Source organism: Dipteris shenzhenensis, chromosome 9 (assembly GCF_047967505.1).
Source record: "Dipteris shenzhenensis isolate YYH24624 ecotype China chromosome 9, Dip_SZ_1.0, whole genome shotgun sequence".
Classification (NCBI taxonomy): domain Eukaryota; kingdom Viridiplantae; phylum Streptophyta; class Polypodiopsida; order Gleicheniales; family Dipteridaceae; genus Dipteris; species Dipteris shenzhenensis.
This window is the reverse complement of record NC_141604.1, coordinates 45,595,679-45,612,307: the sequence shown is the minus strand read 5'-3', so window position 1 is coordinate 45,612,307 and position 16,629 is coordinate 45,595,679. Positions and strand designations below refer to the sequence as shown.

The window sequence follows — 16,629 nt, the reverse complement described above, 5'->3', positions numbered from 1 at the left end:
CTGTTCTTCTCATCAAATCCTCTATTTGTCTTTTGGGCATCTAATCCAAGTACACCACTAGAATACCAGTAGCAAGGCAATGTAAGGCATCCACTTCTGAACTGACCCAGCTGAAAGGCACCCAAGCATCCAAACCACTAGCAAACTGTACCCAAGCAGCCTCAAGGCTATCACATGCATCCACACTGTCCTTAAAGCCTTTTCCTAGGAACATCCTTGCCTCTGGGTGCTTGCTAGAATCTGAGAGTAACTAGAAAGGACTGCAAAACACCACACATGCACTGCAAAATGATTCAAAGCAAGAAATGCAAACAAAAGGGAAGCCCAAATCCAAATACCCTCTGTCTGTGGCAGAGGGACGCGTCGCGCCTATCCCCTTACCAGGCTCCCAGCAGGGTGCAGGTGACTTTCAGCTTCAGGGAGATGATAGAAAATGAAGAAAGAGAGCAGAAGGGGGCAAGAAAAAGGCTGAAGAGGACACCGGCCTGTAGATCTATCCCAAAGCTTCGACCACGGGATCTGTGCCTCGAAAAGTGCACCCTAGCAGCCCGTACAATAGCCTAGGGGGATGTGCCTCAGCTCCGTATAGTCCCGTATGGCTATACGAACCGCAATAAATGCTCCATACCTTGCCTCGAGATCAGCGCCAGCAACCGTACACAGCCTTGGGATGCGTGCCTACAGCAAGGCTGCCTTGAAAAGCATGCAAGAGATGGAAGAGCAGCTAGAGCAATAGCTGAGCCGCAGCAAGAGCCATCAAATGCAATGAAAAACTGAAGGGGGAGCTTTTGCTAGACCTGCCAGCCTCCAAGAGGGTGAGGGGAGAGAGATGGTAGGTGGTAGATGGGCATGCACCCATATGCATGACACTTGGCCCTTCATTAAAGCTCTAACCCACCTGACCAAGGACAACGTTGGTTGTTTTTGGGCCCAACTTTTAGACCCCTCTCTAGAGCCTTTGCCTTGCCCTTTGGACTGGTGCACCTAGAGTTTGTCCCTAGGAACTTCTAGGAAGTGTGTACTTCCCCTAGCCAGTCCCTCACAACCAAACCATTACTACACTTAACCATGGTTAACCCTCGGTTAAGCGTGGTTTGAGTTACAAAAATACTTTACATTACTTTTCATGTCCCCGTGACACCTTGCATGGCATCAATCCTTTGACAATGCAAGTAATTATAATCACTACTAGTTAGAGACGTATTTTGAAGAAGAGTAGCCCCGTTTCTCCACTCTGAGTCTGCTTTTTCTTTTTTTCCAACTTATTTTAGAAGGCATATGAGTCATTAGGGCTTAAGGACATTAGCCTCCCATTCTTCACTAGCTCTCTTGTCAAATGCTCCTTAAAAGATAGGGAGATGTCGTGCAAATTGCGTTTGGATCTCATAGATAAAGAAAGATTTCCAGACTAAAAGGTGCTTTGGTATTTTGCTAAATTTGTCCTTGTATTCGTGGGCTCTTCCATAGCTCTGAAGAATAAACCCTTTAATCTTATAATAAAAAGAGAGTGTGTGTGTGTAGATAGAAATATGCATGTAGATAGATAGATAGAGAGAAAAAGAGAGAGAAAGAAAGAAAGAAAAATATATCAACATCCTCGGGAGACCTCACGGGTCTATGGGACAAAGCACACACAAAAAATGACGTCTTACAACATCTGGATAAACCAAAGGGTCGAGGAGTGCACATGGCATCTCAGCTCGAGGTTATTATAGCACACATCTAGATTCTAGTACTAAGATAAAAATGGCCTTCATTACATCAGTTTAAGACTGAGGGTCTTTGGGTTTGGATTTGAAGTCTCTGGTGAGTGCTTTCCCATCTCTGTAAACAACCCATTTACCTTCCTTATGAGCTTCCTTCAATTTAGCTAATTCTGTGGCTTTCATCTTGAGCTAAATCGGGGTGAGCTCCTCTGAGATCCATATCTTGGTACCTCTTAATTGATTGGTTTGCTAGGTGGTTATTAGCCCTTTTTCCCTGTTCTTGTACTTCTTCATAGACATCCCATGTGTTGATTTTGTTGTCCATTTTTGCTGTAATTTCCTGTTTTACTGATTTGACCTGAGTGGTAAGTCCGTCCTGGACTTTGGTTACCAGCTTTGGTTCGAGCGCTGCTTCCCTTTGTACCTGTAGTACGTCCTGTATGATTTTCTGTTTTCCTTTTTTTCCATATTGAAAACTTTCATCTCTAGAGAGGCGAGTCGAGCCTTAGCCTCTCTGAGTTCTTGCTGTAAATAATAAACTTGTTCCTGTAGGTTCAAGCCTGTGAGCTTGCTATGTTGCCTTTGATAATTCAGATCATCAAGAGAGTGATTCGGGGCAAAACCAGTAATGGCAGCAAAGGAGAGTTTCTTCATTGGAGGGGTCGAGATAACAAATTTATTCTCCATGGAGGCCTTCGAGAACCCTGTAAGTAACTTGGAGGCCCCTTTGCTGTCTCTAACACCCCTGACTGAGCCTGGGGCTCAGCTCAGCTTGGGGCTAAGAATGGGCTGCTGTTGTGCCCCCCCCTAAGGTGGAGACCAGCTGCTCGGACCCCCCCCCCCCTCCCCCTCCCCGCGACTTGACCTTGGCGCAGCGACCTGCCTGTGCACCTGCCCCTGCTTGTGCGCCGCCGCCCTGTCCTGCTACTGTGTACGCCAATGCTACTGCAGCAGGCGGGGGAAGGGGAGGAGCTAGGTTAGGCTAGGCGAGAGGCTAGGGGAGAGAGAGAGAGAGAGAGAGAGAGAGAGAATAATGTTTGCAGGAGGCCTCACGGGTCCATACAAGTTATAAACAAAAGAGGATAAACACCGATATCAGTTATATACTAAGAGTCTCTTAGGAGTGCATATAGTATCCCCAAAAGGTTATTATAGGTTAGCTATAATCTACTACGTGAGATAATCAGCCTGCATTACATCAGTTTAAGGCCGAGAGTCTCTGGGTTTGGATTTGAAGTCTCTAATAAGTGCTTTTCGATCTTATAAACCATGTTCTTGCTTTGTGAGTGTCCTTCACTTTGGTCAATTGTGTGGCTTTCATCTTGAGCTGAGTTGGGGTGAGCTCCTCCGGGATCCATATCTTGGTGCCTCTCAGCTTATTGGTTTGCTTGAGAACCTTGCTTCTTGCCATCTTATCATTGAAGACCACTTTGGCTTGTGTCCCAAGTTGGGCAGCACAAACTATATCCTTTGAATCCCACTCAATCTGGGGGCTTGCTGCTATAATATGATCAATCTTTTCTGTCATGCTCCCACATGCCAATCTTCGGGTAATCCTCCTATGTGTAGACACCGGGTATTAGCAGCCCTTTTTTCATGTTAGTGTATCTCTTCATACACGTCGCTTTTGTTGATTTTATTGTACATTGTTGCAGTAATTTCCTGTTTTATCGAATTGACCTGATTGGTAATCATGTCCTGGACTTTGGTCACCAATTGTGGTGTAGGTGCTGCTTCACTATGTATCTGCAATACCTCCTGTATGATTTCCTGTTTTCCCTTGTTTACCATGTTGAAGAGTTTCATCTCCAAAGAGGCAAGCCTAGCTTTAACCTCTCAGAACTCTTGCTCTAGGGAATAGATCTGTTCTTGTGGATCCAGGCCCATTAGCGTGCTTTGTTGCCTTTGATAATTCAGAGTTTAGGGGGGGGAAGCCGGGGCAAAGCTAGTGATGGCAGCATATGACAGTCTCTTTTTCTGAGTCAGAGTCGGGGTGGCAAGAGGAGAGTTTGGTTGTTTCATCTTCTTCATATTGGCTCGTCTGAAATCAGTACTCCCCCAGGCTGTACTAACCCCCTGAGTAGGGCTGGGGGGTCAGCCCTATCTCAGGGTTGAAGAAAAGAAGGGAGAAGCCCCCCGCAAACTAATGGAGATCCCCCGACCTGTCTCTGTCCCGACCTTGCTCGAGGTTACTGCGTGAGACCCTCCCTGAGTTAAACTGCTGTGCTCCGTGGTGAACTGGAGTTAAAGGTGGCTGATGAACAACGCGACTCGCCACTTGTTGAGGTGCTGAGGCAGAGGTTGAAAGGTGGCTGGAAGCTTCTGGCTGAAGCAAGAAGGCTAGATGGGCTGAGCGGGAGCGGAAGGGCTAGATTGGGGCTGAGAGAGAGAGAGAGAGAGAGAGAGAGAGAGTTTATTAACGTCTTCGAAAGACAGAGAGAGAGAGAGTTTATTAACGTCTTCAAAAGACCGAAGGAGGTATGAGATCAAAGCCAAGGGGTGGGGCCACTAAAGCAGCATCCCAACCAAGGCTGATGTCTGAGACTAGAGCGATACACCGTGCTGTCGCTTGCAGGAGAGTACACAAATGCAAAGGACAGAAGGGGACGGAGATCCCTATCAAACTCCCACCTTTTCCCGCCTCTTTTCTTTCTGGTCCATTCACATCCGTGATTTCATCGTCGCATCAAATATCATTGTATTTTAAATCTCTGCACTAGTGTCTAGATGACATTTCCTTATGAATGGCCTTTTTTAACTCTAAGAAGTGTATCTTGTAGCATAGATCATGTTTCTTTATATGATTGAAACATTTTTGGGTAAAACGTTTGTGACAAACCTTGCAGGATGTATTTGCTTCTTACAGCACGAATGCTTGCCCTTTTGACAACCTTTAAGATATTTTCTCGATGGCTTCCTATGGCACAAACTCTTGGGGAAATACTTCCTGCCACACTACCAATTTTAAATGTACTATATTCAATATGTTCTCTATTCTCACTCCTTGGAGTGCAATTCTTTGGAGGACTTATTTTTATTGACAATCCAGCATTGGAAGGCACTTCCTATAGTGAGCTTGGATTTTGGTCACTAAATTATAATGACTATGCATCTGCAATGGTCACCAATTTCAGTCTTTGTGCGGTTAATAACTGGTTCATCATCATGGATGCCTTCGTTGCAGTGACAGGAAGTGACTTGGCAAGGATATACTTCATTGCTTTCTGGATTTTCGTTGTAGCCTTCATCTTAAATGTATCCATTGCATTTTTCGTTGAAGCATTTGTGAGCCAAATGGAGAAGATAAATGCTAAAAAAGCAGATGAAGAGGCACATGCAGCTGGACTGCAATGTGAAGTAAATAAACTTGATCAGAGACAGCCGCTTCAAATTAGCGGGAAATCCTTGAGTTGCTATGACATTTATGCTGACCTGGTCCAGAGATAGGGGTCAAGCATCAGATAATTGTAAGAATTCCACCATCTTACAAGCCGCCTTATCATTGCCAACCTTCAATCCTCAGGGACTAACAATCTTGTACGAATAGGAGTTGTGGGTATATTATTTAACTTTGGATCAACGTTTTGACCTGCTAATCAAAGCAAAATTTTCCTGTTGTGCTGCTAAATTAATGTCCTTAGAAACACTTTTGCGTAATCTTTTTGAGCCTCTTTATATTATAGGACACTCATAAGGGTTGACGTGGTGCTCGCTGGGAGATGGACAACAAAAGCGGAACTCACAAGGTGCTCAAGCATGAGAACATGCCCAGGAGGTTTCGCTTCAAAATCTTGGGAGACATTCATTCTATGGAAGACCTGCTGCATGTTGTCAGAGCAATCTATGCTGCAAAGGTAACTCACATCCAAAACTCTAGAATGTCAGATTGTGGAAAGCATCTGAAACAGGCCTCAGCCAAGCAGGTCTATCGTTCTAGTTTTTATTATAACTCTCTTATAGATAGAGAGGGTTAATGTATTGCTCTAGTTTGGAGCGGGAACTTAGGATGTGCAGTCGCGTTATGATTAGGAGATCTTTCATGTCTGCAGTTTTACTCGCTCTGGAGTTCTGCTGCATTTCAGAGGAGGGGTGGTTATGGAGCTCTTATGATTTGTCCTATGAATGGTTTGTCCTTCTCCAATGTTAAGACCATCAGTTAATGTACTATAAGATTAACACGACATGATATGGCTGGTCAATTTGAAGATGGAAGCGGATCTTTAGCTATGAGCCTATCATACTTTGCATGCCGCTGTGAAGGTTGATTCTGAAGCGATAACTATGTGGATCTGCTTGGAAATCTAGCAAAATTCCTGAAAGGCATTTAGCGGTTTATATTGATTCTGGTGGCTGTGACGTGTTGCCACAACCCTTTGTGATAACCATTAAGGTTTTTGGGCATGCATGTGCTCCACCTGATATGCACGCACATACCAGCACTCGCACTTCCACATGGACTTTTAATTGCACTTTAATCTGCGTTTAAGACCAATCATGTATACTTGTACACTCACACAAACTTGCATTGAGTACGCACACTCGTGCTCGCAGGACAGACATAGCACATAGGAATTTAACCCTTTCATTGCTTTTGGATCTGTGCCTACTGGCATTGTTAATGCAAACTCTCCTTACTGCTGCGTCCCAACACACACACGCACACACACAGACTTGATCACTCTTTATGACCCTGTTTACATGCAAGTCATTCAGATTATGCTCAATCACAAAGTAGAGGAAATTCAGAGGCTCGATATGTATGCGCTAGCAGTCTTATTGTCATCAATTTCGTAGCCAAGCTGTAGTGATGATTTTAAATTCTTCCATTACGTGACAACGCCCATGCATCTTCCTATTGGAAACATGTCGAAGAAGCAGCATTATTCCCCCCGCCAGTTCCCCTTTGGCACTCTATTCCAGCTCTTAGCTCCCCCCTGTTCATATCTTTCTCTCCCTTCCAAGCTAGTGGAGAAGCATTTTGTTGTACTCGCAAAAACGCTTACTTTGTGGTGACTTTTTTTCTCTATCTACAAGGCCTCCTCTTAGCGCCTAACACCTGATCTGGATGATTTGACTTTGGGCTGCTGCTCCAGAGGGTCTTTCTGAGTTGTGGTTGTCAAGAATCCTTTCGTCAAGCAATTTTTCGTGGATACTCGTCGAAACCCACAAAAGCTGGTACATCCATTGTTGCATATCTGCTAGCACCTTACATTTATTCTCCCTGGATCTTTAGCTATACACGGAATCTTGTTCAGCCATTACTTCCATTGATGTTGCACCTCGTTTTTTTCAGGATCGTAAGCTCTTCTTCTACTCTTAAATGTGACTTGTATGCTTGTACTTCTCTACAGGAGCAATCAAAACCAAAAAATATTAGCACATGTCGATAAGTTCTTTTTTAGAGGCTAGTGCTTGGGCTACTTGTTGGCCATTCGGCATCCTATGCCTAGAGTTTTACAAGAGGTGGTTTACCTCGGCTGAGAAATTTTCCCTCACCTAGCCTACCTAGTTATCATTATGGGTGACTTTTATTGGGTACCTAAATCTCCTAAATATAGTGCAAAGTTAACTCTGCTAGCACCTCCCTAAAAAAGATGTGCATTTGCTACACAATAGCATTAGCCATGCTCTCCAAGTCCCACTTAAGCATATCCTAAAAAGCAATATAAAATTCAATTTTTAGACCATCAACTACAAGAGCCTTTTCTTTTTCATGGAGCAAAGAGTCTCCCAAATCTCCTTATCTGAAAGTGCAATGTTGCATCTATTTACCTTTGAGCATTGAGAGAGACAAGCTTAATCCATTAACATTGAACCTGTGGGTTTGAATACCCATCAACCTATCTAGTAATCAAAGAGCAAGATTAGCGGCCTGCGATCCATGAGGATTTTTGACGTATCAAGGCAACAATGTTATCATCAGCCTACCATATTCGGGATTGTAGAGTAGAAAACTCATTCCAAGATACGAGATTGCCTCAATTTGATGTTTTCAGAAGATGGTGGGCTCCGACATCTCAAACGAGTTTCGACTCAGACATGCACATTCATTTGAATTGGATACATTAATGTTCTTGGCATGGCAATGCATATATAGAAGAATAAATGTCTGCAAATAGCCAAGACAACCACCTCTAAACGTACGTGTTTACAACTCTGACTTCAAAGATAGCAAGATGCATAAGTAAAAGCTAGTGCTGAAACGACACTAACACATTTAACAAGTCAAGAAGGCATGATCCAAATGGTGACATAGGAAGGCACTGAGGTCGAAATCTCGAAGGATGAATCAAGGGGAGATCTCGTGATTTCCAGCACTCTTGGAGAAAACCAAGCTAATTTAACAAGAATCAATCGTTGACTACCATTCGACCTAATTTAAACAAATGAAGGGGATGCAAATGAGCTGTTTAGGGATCCAAAAAGCTCAAGAAAATAAATAATCAAAGAGGAACTCTTAGATGGAAGGACCAGGAAAAAGTCCAAACAACAGCATTGAAAGTAATCCAAAAGACACAAGCCAAAGATGCACAGACAAGAGTTTGGCAACTAGTGATTTTGCATAAACGAACCAATTTGGAAAATTTGAAACCTAGTCTGACCAACATTTCGACAACAAGTCCAAAGGAAAGTCTTGGTCTGAAACCTAATCTGACCAACAGTTCGACAACAAGTCCAAAGGCAAGTTTTGGTCATAGCTCGATGTTGAGTCTAAGAAAGGAAATGACTGAAGATCAAACAAGTAGTTGGGAGATGGCGAACCAATCAAACTTTAGGAACAGGGGCCAACTAGCTAAAAGAAGGACAAAGAAAGCATGTTGGCCGAACTGTTCCATGCCCTTAAGCAAGGATCTAAAAAGGTCACATTGGATCAACTCTTGAGTTTGGCTCCCATATTTCGTAAGAATTTCTTTAAGCAACTACAAGAAGGAAAATAAGAGCAAAAGAAACTAGAAATTTTATGTTAATTAGATTACCAGCCATCATTAGAAGAACCACCAATGTTGCAAGTAGAACTAGATGATGTGGACTGTAAAGTCCTAACAATCATGCAATGTAATGGTCAAGAAATATAGGGAACATTTCTAGATGGGGGCTCAGGTGTGAATATCCTCTCGCACAGTATGTATGAGAAGATGGGTTTAACGGAGATGGATGAGGCACCTTTTAAGGTTAAAATAATTGATCAAGGATGAGTTCAACCACTAGGTATTGTTTGCAATCAGCAAATTATAATTCTAGACATGCCATTTAAAGTAAATCTTGTGTTCCTCCAAATGGAAACAGGAGATTTATCCTATTTGATGTTGTTGGGAAGGCCATGGTCTAAAACAGGCAAGTGAAATAGGATTGGGGTGCCTCTAAGATCATAGTTTGAAGCTGGAAGAAGAAGAAACTCCACTTGGACATGGTCTCGAAGGTGGTACTAGAATAGGAAAATTGACCATTGGTTGCGCAGTGCATTACTATGCTGTCAAAAATAGACGATGATGAGGAGAAGAATTTTTTGATGCAAATCCATCCATCCATCGTTCCACTCTTTGAGGTAGATGTTGTTAGATATGCTCAATGCCCCACCCTCCCAGTAACCACCAGTGGTCCAAGGTGCTCAAGTTGTAAGGCCCCCATATGAGGAGAAGCCATGTGTGAGCTCGGGACACTGGATGGATTTTGACTTGCATGTTAGATGAGGTCTATCAATGAGACTGTTGATGGTAGTAGAAAGGTGATTGTGTGGGAGCCCCTTGCTCTTGATGGGGTTTGTGAATATTCCCTGAATAGTCCATGGACGACTAGTCGGTTCCACTGAGTAGGTTGACTGGTCGGTTCCATCGACTACATTGATCCGACTACCGCCCTCATAGCTATAAAGAGGCGACCTCCCTAGTCCATTGGACCAGATCAGATCTTTTAGTAGAGATCTTTCAGCTAGTAGCTCTTCACCTAGTATCTGTCTAAATCGCCATCTAAGCTCCACTATGGGAGCGCATGGGTGGACGGAGCCATCATCTGTACTACATCAATATTGAAGGAAAATTTTGTTCGTCTTGAGTTTGTTGTGTACTCTCTATTCTTTGTTCAGTTTCTGTTCCACTGTGCCATGTAATTTAACATGGTATCAGAGCCCAAGCGGCTCTAAGGATCAAAGAGTAGAAGAGAGGCGAGGGCTTCAATAGCATACGAAGTGATGGCAACAGGAAGCGATTTGAGTTCAGCAGCTATAGCTACACTAGCTGCACCAACAATCCAGGCGTTGAGGATTCGCCCACCATCCTTCACTGAAGACAAGCTAGATGGTACGAACTACACTTTGTGGAAGTTTAAAATTACTACTATTTAGGATTCATATGAGCTTCTAGGGACTGACCCAGAACCACAAGGAACCCCCGACCCAGCAAATCTAGGGAGTACGATACCTCCTAATGTTGACCTTCTACGAGCTTGGAAATGCAAGAACGCAGATGCTCGGTGTGCCTTGGTTATAAGTACTATTGATAGTGTTTTGATCTTGATTCAGCATACATCTAAGGCAACTGTGGCCTGGAACATATTGAAGAGTCAGTATGAGACGTGGAATCAGATAAGGATCTAGAACCTGGAGAATCAATTCGCAGCTGAGAAGTTTAATGAAGGAGAGACAACGGAGGCGTTCATAACCCGAATCAAAAATCTGCGTGACCAAATGGTTGGTGTTGGGATACAAAAGACTAGCGAAGAGCTAGCTCAACGGTGTCTTTGGATATGTTCACCAAGGTTTAATGGACAGGTAACAGCGCTTAACACTCAGGTGAGACCCCAACCATTGTCATTTGAGGAGTTATGTGCTTTACTTATGAGGAGGAATTGAGGCTTAAAGCTCGAGATGGAGGCGGCAATGGGGATGTTGTGTTCTCTGCTACTACGAAAGGCAAAGGTGGTTCCTCCACCAAAGGTGAGTCCTCTACTAGTGGTGACAAAAAGAAGAAGGGTGGCAAGAAGAAGTTTTAGGGAGAATGCTTCTACTGCAAGAAGAAGGGCCATGTGATTGCAGATTGCCGGGTCAAGAAAGCAGATGAAAAGAATGGTACCCTAAAGAAGACAGATAAGGGGAAAGAGATAGCTAACACAACGGAAGCAGAGTTGGATCTATTTCTGGCCATTGAGGAAGATTATTCGCGAAAAGGATCAAGCTTTTGGTAAATTTAAAGAATGGCTATAGCTTGTTGAAAATGAAACAAGGAGAAAAGTGAAGAAAATCAGATCGGATGGTGGTGGCGAGTTTGTTTCTACAGAGTTTGGAGATTTTTGCAAGAGCAAAGGGATCAAGCGACAAACGACGACATCACATACATCTCAGTAAAATTCGGATGTTGAACGCCGAATGCGGACCATCGTGGAGATGGGGAGGTGTATCTTGAAAGGTGCTGGACTGCCAAACCACTTTTGGGCTGAGGCTATCAATACTACGGTTTACATTGTTAATCGTAGCTATACAAAGACACTCAAATGTAAAACACCACATGAGGCTTACAACGGTAAGAAGCCATCTATCTCCCACTTCAAAACGTTTAGGTGTGAATGCTATGCACATGTACCAGACAAAGAGAGAAACAAGCTACAACCAAAAAGCACCAAATGTATCTTCTTAGGCTATTGTGATGAGAAGAAAGCCTATAAGTTGTATGACCAAGAGGCAAAGAAGATCATAACAAGCCGCGATGTGGTGTTCAGGGAGCAGCCACATGCAGTGGAGGTAGAGAAGAGCTCTTCCACTTTATCATAAAGTGAAGAGGTAATTCACAATGGACCTATCCCAGGAGCTATAAAGGAGGAGGAAATATCAAATGATGAAGGTATAAGTCATCAACCTGTTGTTACACCACCAGAAAAGCCATTGCCGTGATAGGTAAGGCAACTCTACGACCATGATAACCAGATGCCTATGTCTGTTGAGCAGCATGCAGATGGACCAAGGTGGTCTCAAAGAATCAAGGAGCAAAGAAGGGCTTCTGCTCACATAGTCAATATGGCCGTGATGGTTGAGATTATTGCAGAAGTAAAGGAGCCTGCGAGTTTGGAGGAAGCACTTGTAGACCAAGATTGGAAAAACGCTATGCAAATAGAATATGATAGCATCATGGAGAATGAAACTTGGGAGCTGTAGATCGACCACCTAACAGAAAGGTTATTGGCACCAAGTGGGTTTGGAAGGTAAAGTACAAGGCCGATGGGACTTTGGAAAAGTACAAAGCCAGATTGGTTGCACAAGGATTTTCGTAGGTTGAAGGGTTTGATTTTCAGGAATCTTTCGCTCCGACTGCTAGAATGACATTATTCGCACAGTACTATCGGTGGCTGCTTATAAAAAGTGGTCAGTTTATCAAAATGATGTTAAATCAGCATTCTTGAATGGTGACCTCAAGGAGGAGGTGTATGTGGCTCAGCTACCTAGGTTTGAGGCCCCCCATTCTGAGAATAAGGTGTGTAAGCTGAAGAAGGCTCTGTACGGGTTGAAATAGGCCCCAAGAGCATGGTACCAACAGATAGACAAATTCTTTCATAAATTAAACTTCAAAAGATGTGCCTCAGATGCTAACTTGTATGTGTACAAGAAAGGTGGAAAATTTGCTATTATTGTTCTATACGTGGATGATCTCCTTATTACAGGTGACTATGAAGACATGATCCAACATACTAGAAAGGCATTGAGCACAGAGTTTGAGATGACAGACCTAGGCTTGATGCACTACTATTTGGGGATTGAAGTCTGGCAAGAGCCAGGCAAGATCTTCCTCTCTCAGTAGAAATATGCAAGGGAGATCTTGAAGGTATTTGGTATGTGCGAGTGCAAGGAGATAGCTACACCTATGGAGGTAAATACGAGGCTATCTATGGAGGATGCCTCACCACCAGCAGATATCAGGAGGTACAAGAAGTTGGTCGGCAGTCTCATCTATCTGTGCAACACAAGATCGGACATCAGTTTTGCTGTTGGCATTTTGAGTAAGTTCTCCAATAAGCCCCGGGAGAATCATTGGAATAAAGGGATGTGGGTGCTTAGGTATGTGAAGGGCACTCTTGATTATGGCATCACCTATGGTACGGGCACTTCCTTGGCTGGTCATTATGACTCAGATTGGGTTGGAGATGTTGATTCTAGGAAATCATTTTCTGGATATTGTTTCTCTTTAGGTTTAGGTATCTTCTCTTGGATCAGTAAGAAACAACCAACAGTGGCATTGTCTTCTACCAAGGCTAAGTACAAGGCAACATGTTTTATTGCTTATGAAGCAGTGTGGCTGAGGAGGATCTTATGGCACATGGGAGTGCAAGAGGATGAGGCAACTGTGCTGAGGTGCGACAATCAAAGTTGCATGGCCATTGCTAAAAATTTAGTGTTTCATGCATGCACAAAACATATAGAGATTCAGTATCACTATGTGTGTGATTTGATCAAGGACGGGATAGTGGAATTGGTCTACTGTCCAATAGAGCAAAATGGAGTAGATATCTTCACCAAGACACTCAGGAAGGATCAGCTTCAGGGTCATCTTCAGAGACTCGACATTGGGCTGAGAAGGTAGTTCACCTACAGGTGGACATTGAGGGGGGGTGTTAGATATGCTCAATGCCCCACCCTCCTAGTAACCACCAGTGATCCAAGGTTCTCAAGTTGTAAGGCCCCCATATGAGGAGAAGCCATGTGTGAGCCCGGGACATTGGATGGACGCTGACTTGCATGTCAGATGAGGTCTATCAATGAGACCGTTGATAATAGAAAGGTGATTGTGTGGGAGCCCCTTACTCTTGCTGGGGTCTAGGAATATTCCATCGACGACTAGTCACTTCCACCGACTAGGTTGACTAGTCGACTTCACCAACTAGGTTGACTGGTCGATTCCACCAACTACATTGATCCGACTACCGCTCTCATAGCTATAAAGAGGCAACGTCCCCAATCCATTAGACCAGATCAGATCTTCAAGTAAAGATCTTCCAGCTAGTAGCTCTTCACCTAGTATCTGTCTAGATCGCCAGCTAAGCTTCACTGTGGGAGCACACGGGTGGATGGAGCCATCATCTGTACTACATCAGTATTGAAGGAAAATTTTGTTCATCGCAACAAAGTGGCAGTAGCCTATCATGTAATGTTGTTAGAGCCAGTGGAAGTCTGGCAAAGATCCGACAAAAAGTAGGTTAATTCGAAATCCAAAGAAGATCTAGATGAAGACTTTGCCCAACAAAAATGGGGCGAAGATGTCATTCGTAAGGCAGTAGAAGCCTGTGAGGAGAAGATGTAGAAAATAGCAAGGGTAAAAGAAGATGAGTTGGAAGAACTAAATCTGGGCATGGCAGAAAAGCCACAGATAGTAAAATTGAGTGTGCATGTGGAAGGTACTTTCGAAATAGAATTGATGCAATTACTAATGGAATTTAAATATAGTTTTGCTTGGGAATACACGGACATGAAAGGCATAGATCCAAGCCTAGGTGTTCATCACATTAATTTGAAAAAGGATGCAATTCCAGTAGCACAGTAGAGATATTGAATGGATCCCAACTATGCTTTGTTGGTCAAAGAAGAAATTGATAAATTGGTTAGAGTAGGTTTCATATACCCGGTGGATAAAATGACATGTCTTTCTCCTATAGTCATGGTTCCCAAGAAAAATGGCAAATTGTGGGTTTGTGTGGACTACTAAAACTTGGGCACAACCACTATAACCAACCCCTTTCCTCTACTTTTGGTGACACAATGCTAGATGTAGTAGCGGGCCACGAAGTGCATAGTTTCTTAGATGGATTCAACGGGTATAATCAAATTCAAATGGCTGAAGAATATAAGGACAAAACATCATTTCTCACAAAATGGGGCGTATTTGCAAGCAATGCCATGAATTTTGGATTAAAAAATGCTCCACCCACATTTCAAGGATTTGGATACAAAGAATTTTCGCACCATACCTCACTACTTTCATGAGAGTGTTTCTAGATGATTTCAGTGTGTTTGGAAAATGTCAGGGATCCCAATTGAGCCTAAATTTAATGAAATGTGCATTTGTAGTCCATCAGGATGTTTTACTTGGACACTTCATTTCAGCCAAAGAAATCATTATTGATTCAAGGAAAGTCGCCACAATCAAAGAGACTAAAGCACCTAGAAAAGCCAAAGAAGTCATGAGATTCATTGGGCAAGTAAAATGGCACAATAGATTTCTCAGGTATTTGTCCTATGTCTGCCAACCACTATCAAGATTGGTTAAGCCCAATGAATAATTTATTTGGAGAGAAGAGCAACAAAAAGCATTTGAGTTACTCAAGAAAATGTTGGTAGTAGCACCTATTCTTATTCCACCAAACTGGACCCATGAATTTCATGTTTTTGTGGATGCATCAAACCTTGCCATAGGGGCGGTATTAATGCAAACCTTGAAAAAAAGGTGGTTCTAGCTAGTTTACTATGCCAGCCGTACCTTGTCACTAGTTGAATAGAACTATTCAATTATTGAAAGGAAAGGATTGGGCATGATATATGCCTTGCAAAAAATTTAGCACTATCTTTTGGCTAACGTAGTGGTCTTCCATGTCGACCACTAGTCACTATTATACTTGGTCAACAAGTCAAACCATCCGGAAGCGTATCAAGGTGGATTTTACTCTTACAAGAATTCAGTTACAGAACAGTGCACACTCTGAGAAGACAACACCATATTGTGGATTACCTGAGTAGATTGGAGTCTAGAGAACATCCCAGACAAGGAATTCTGGATGACCTACTAGATGCATCTTTGTTCCAAGTGGAAGCTATTCATGGAACAAATTGGTGTGACACAATGTTGCACTTTCCAACAGACGGAGCGTTTTCTGAAAATTTCACAAGAGATCAAAAGCGCAGAATGTCTCTCAAAAGCAAACCATTTATGATTATTGTAGGAGCACTGTATAAAAGAGGAATTGATCAAATACTTTGACGATGCATCTTATGAGAAGCATGCAGTTTTGTAGGAAGCCCATCAAGAGACATTCGGTGGTCATTTTCCAAGTGATGTGACAGCAAGAAATATTTTTCAAGATGGATTGTGGTGGCCAACAGTCATTAAGTATTCACACAAATTTGCAAAGAAATGTTGAACTGCCAAAGAGATGGGCAACCATCAAATGCTCACATATTGTTACTAAATCCAAATTTACCACTGGAGCCATTTCAAAAATGGGGCCTAGATTTTGTGGGACCGTCCAAACTAGCTGCAAATTACACTTGGAACAAATACATTTTGGTAGCCACGGATTATTTCACTAAGTGGGTGGAAGCACAAGCTCTACACGACAATTCATCAGATAGCACTACAAAGTCCCTATATCGCAATATCATTACACAGTTTGGATGTTCAATAGAGTTGGTATCGGACAAAGGAGGACACTTTCTAAACAGAACCATTAAAAATTTGATAAAAGTTCACATGATTGTTCACAAAATTGTATCAACATACCATCCAAACTAGTCGGACAGGTAGAAAGTTCCAACCAAATCATGAAGCAAATTTTAAAATTGACAGTTAATAGAATGGACTTGGACACAAAGCTAGATTCAGCATTGTGGGCATTCTAAATAGCATTCAAGGTGCAAGAATGACACCCTTCAAGTTGGTCTATGGAGTTGAGGCGGTCGTGCCCATGAAATTTGTGACCGCCAATTTACGAGTTTCAGTAGAGAAGCTAAGTCCGAAGGAATCAGTGGAATTTTGACAACATAAATTGAATTACTTGGAAGAAGATTGACTGGAAAGTTAATATATTGCACAAGTCTCCAAGAGCAAAGAAAATCCTAGGTTGATAGAAATTTCAAATTTAAATTATTCAAGGAAGGAGATTGGGTACTAATGTTTTATAGAAAATTGGGAAATTTCCCTAGAAATTTGAAATTGAGGTATGATGGACCATT

General features: G+C 42.7%; 1 protein-coding gene across 2 annotated transcripts in view; it reads left to right on the top strand.

The window, feature by feature from the left end:
* LOC147898718 (two pore calcium channel protein 1-like) overlaps positions 1-6,181 on the top strand; it is a 91,370-nt gene extending 85,189 nt beyond the window's left edge. For both annotated transcript variants that reach the window (XM_087379359.1, XM_087379358.1), the window contains 3 exons: positions 4,553-5,262; positions 5,390-5,560; positions 5,756-6,181. In XM_087379359.1, the coding sequence (XP_087235485.1) occupies positions 4,553-5,153 (601 nt within the window). In that variant the 3' untranslated portion in view covers positions 5,154-5,262; positions 5,390-5,560; positions 5,756-6,181. The remainder of the gene's footprint in view (positions 1-4,552; positions 5,263-5,389; positions 5,561-5,755) is intronic.
* The last annotated feature ends 10,448 nt before the right edge of the window (positions 6,182-16,629 follow it).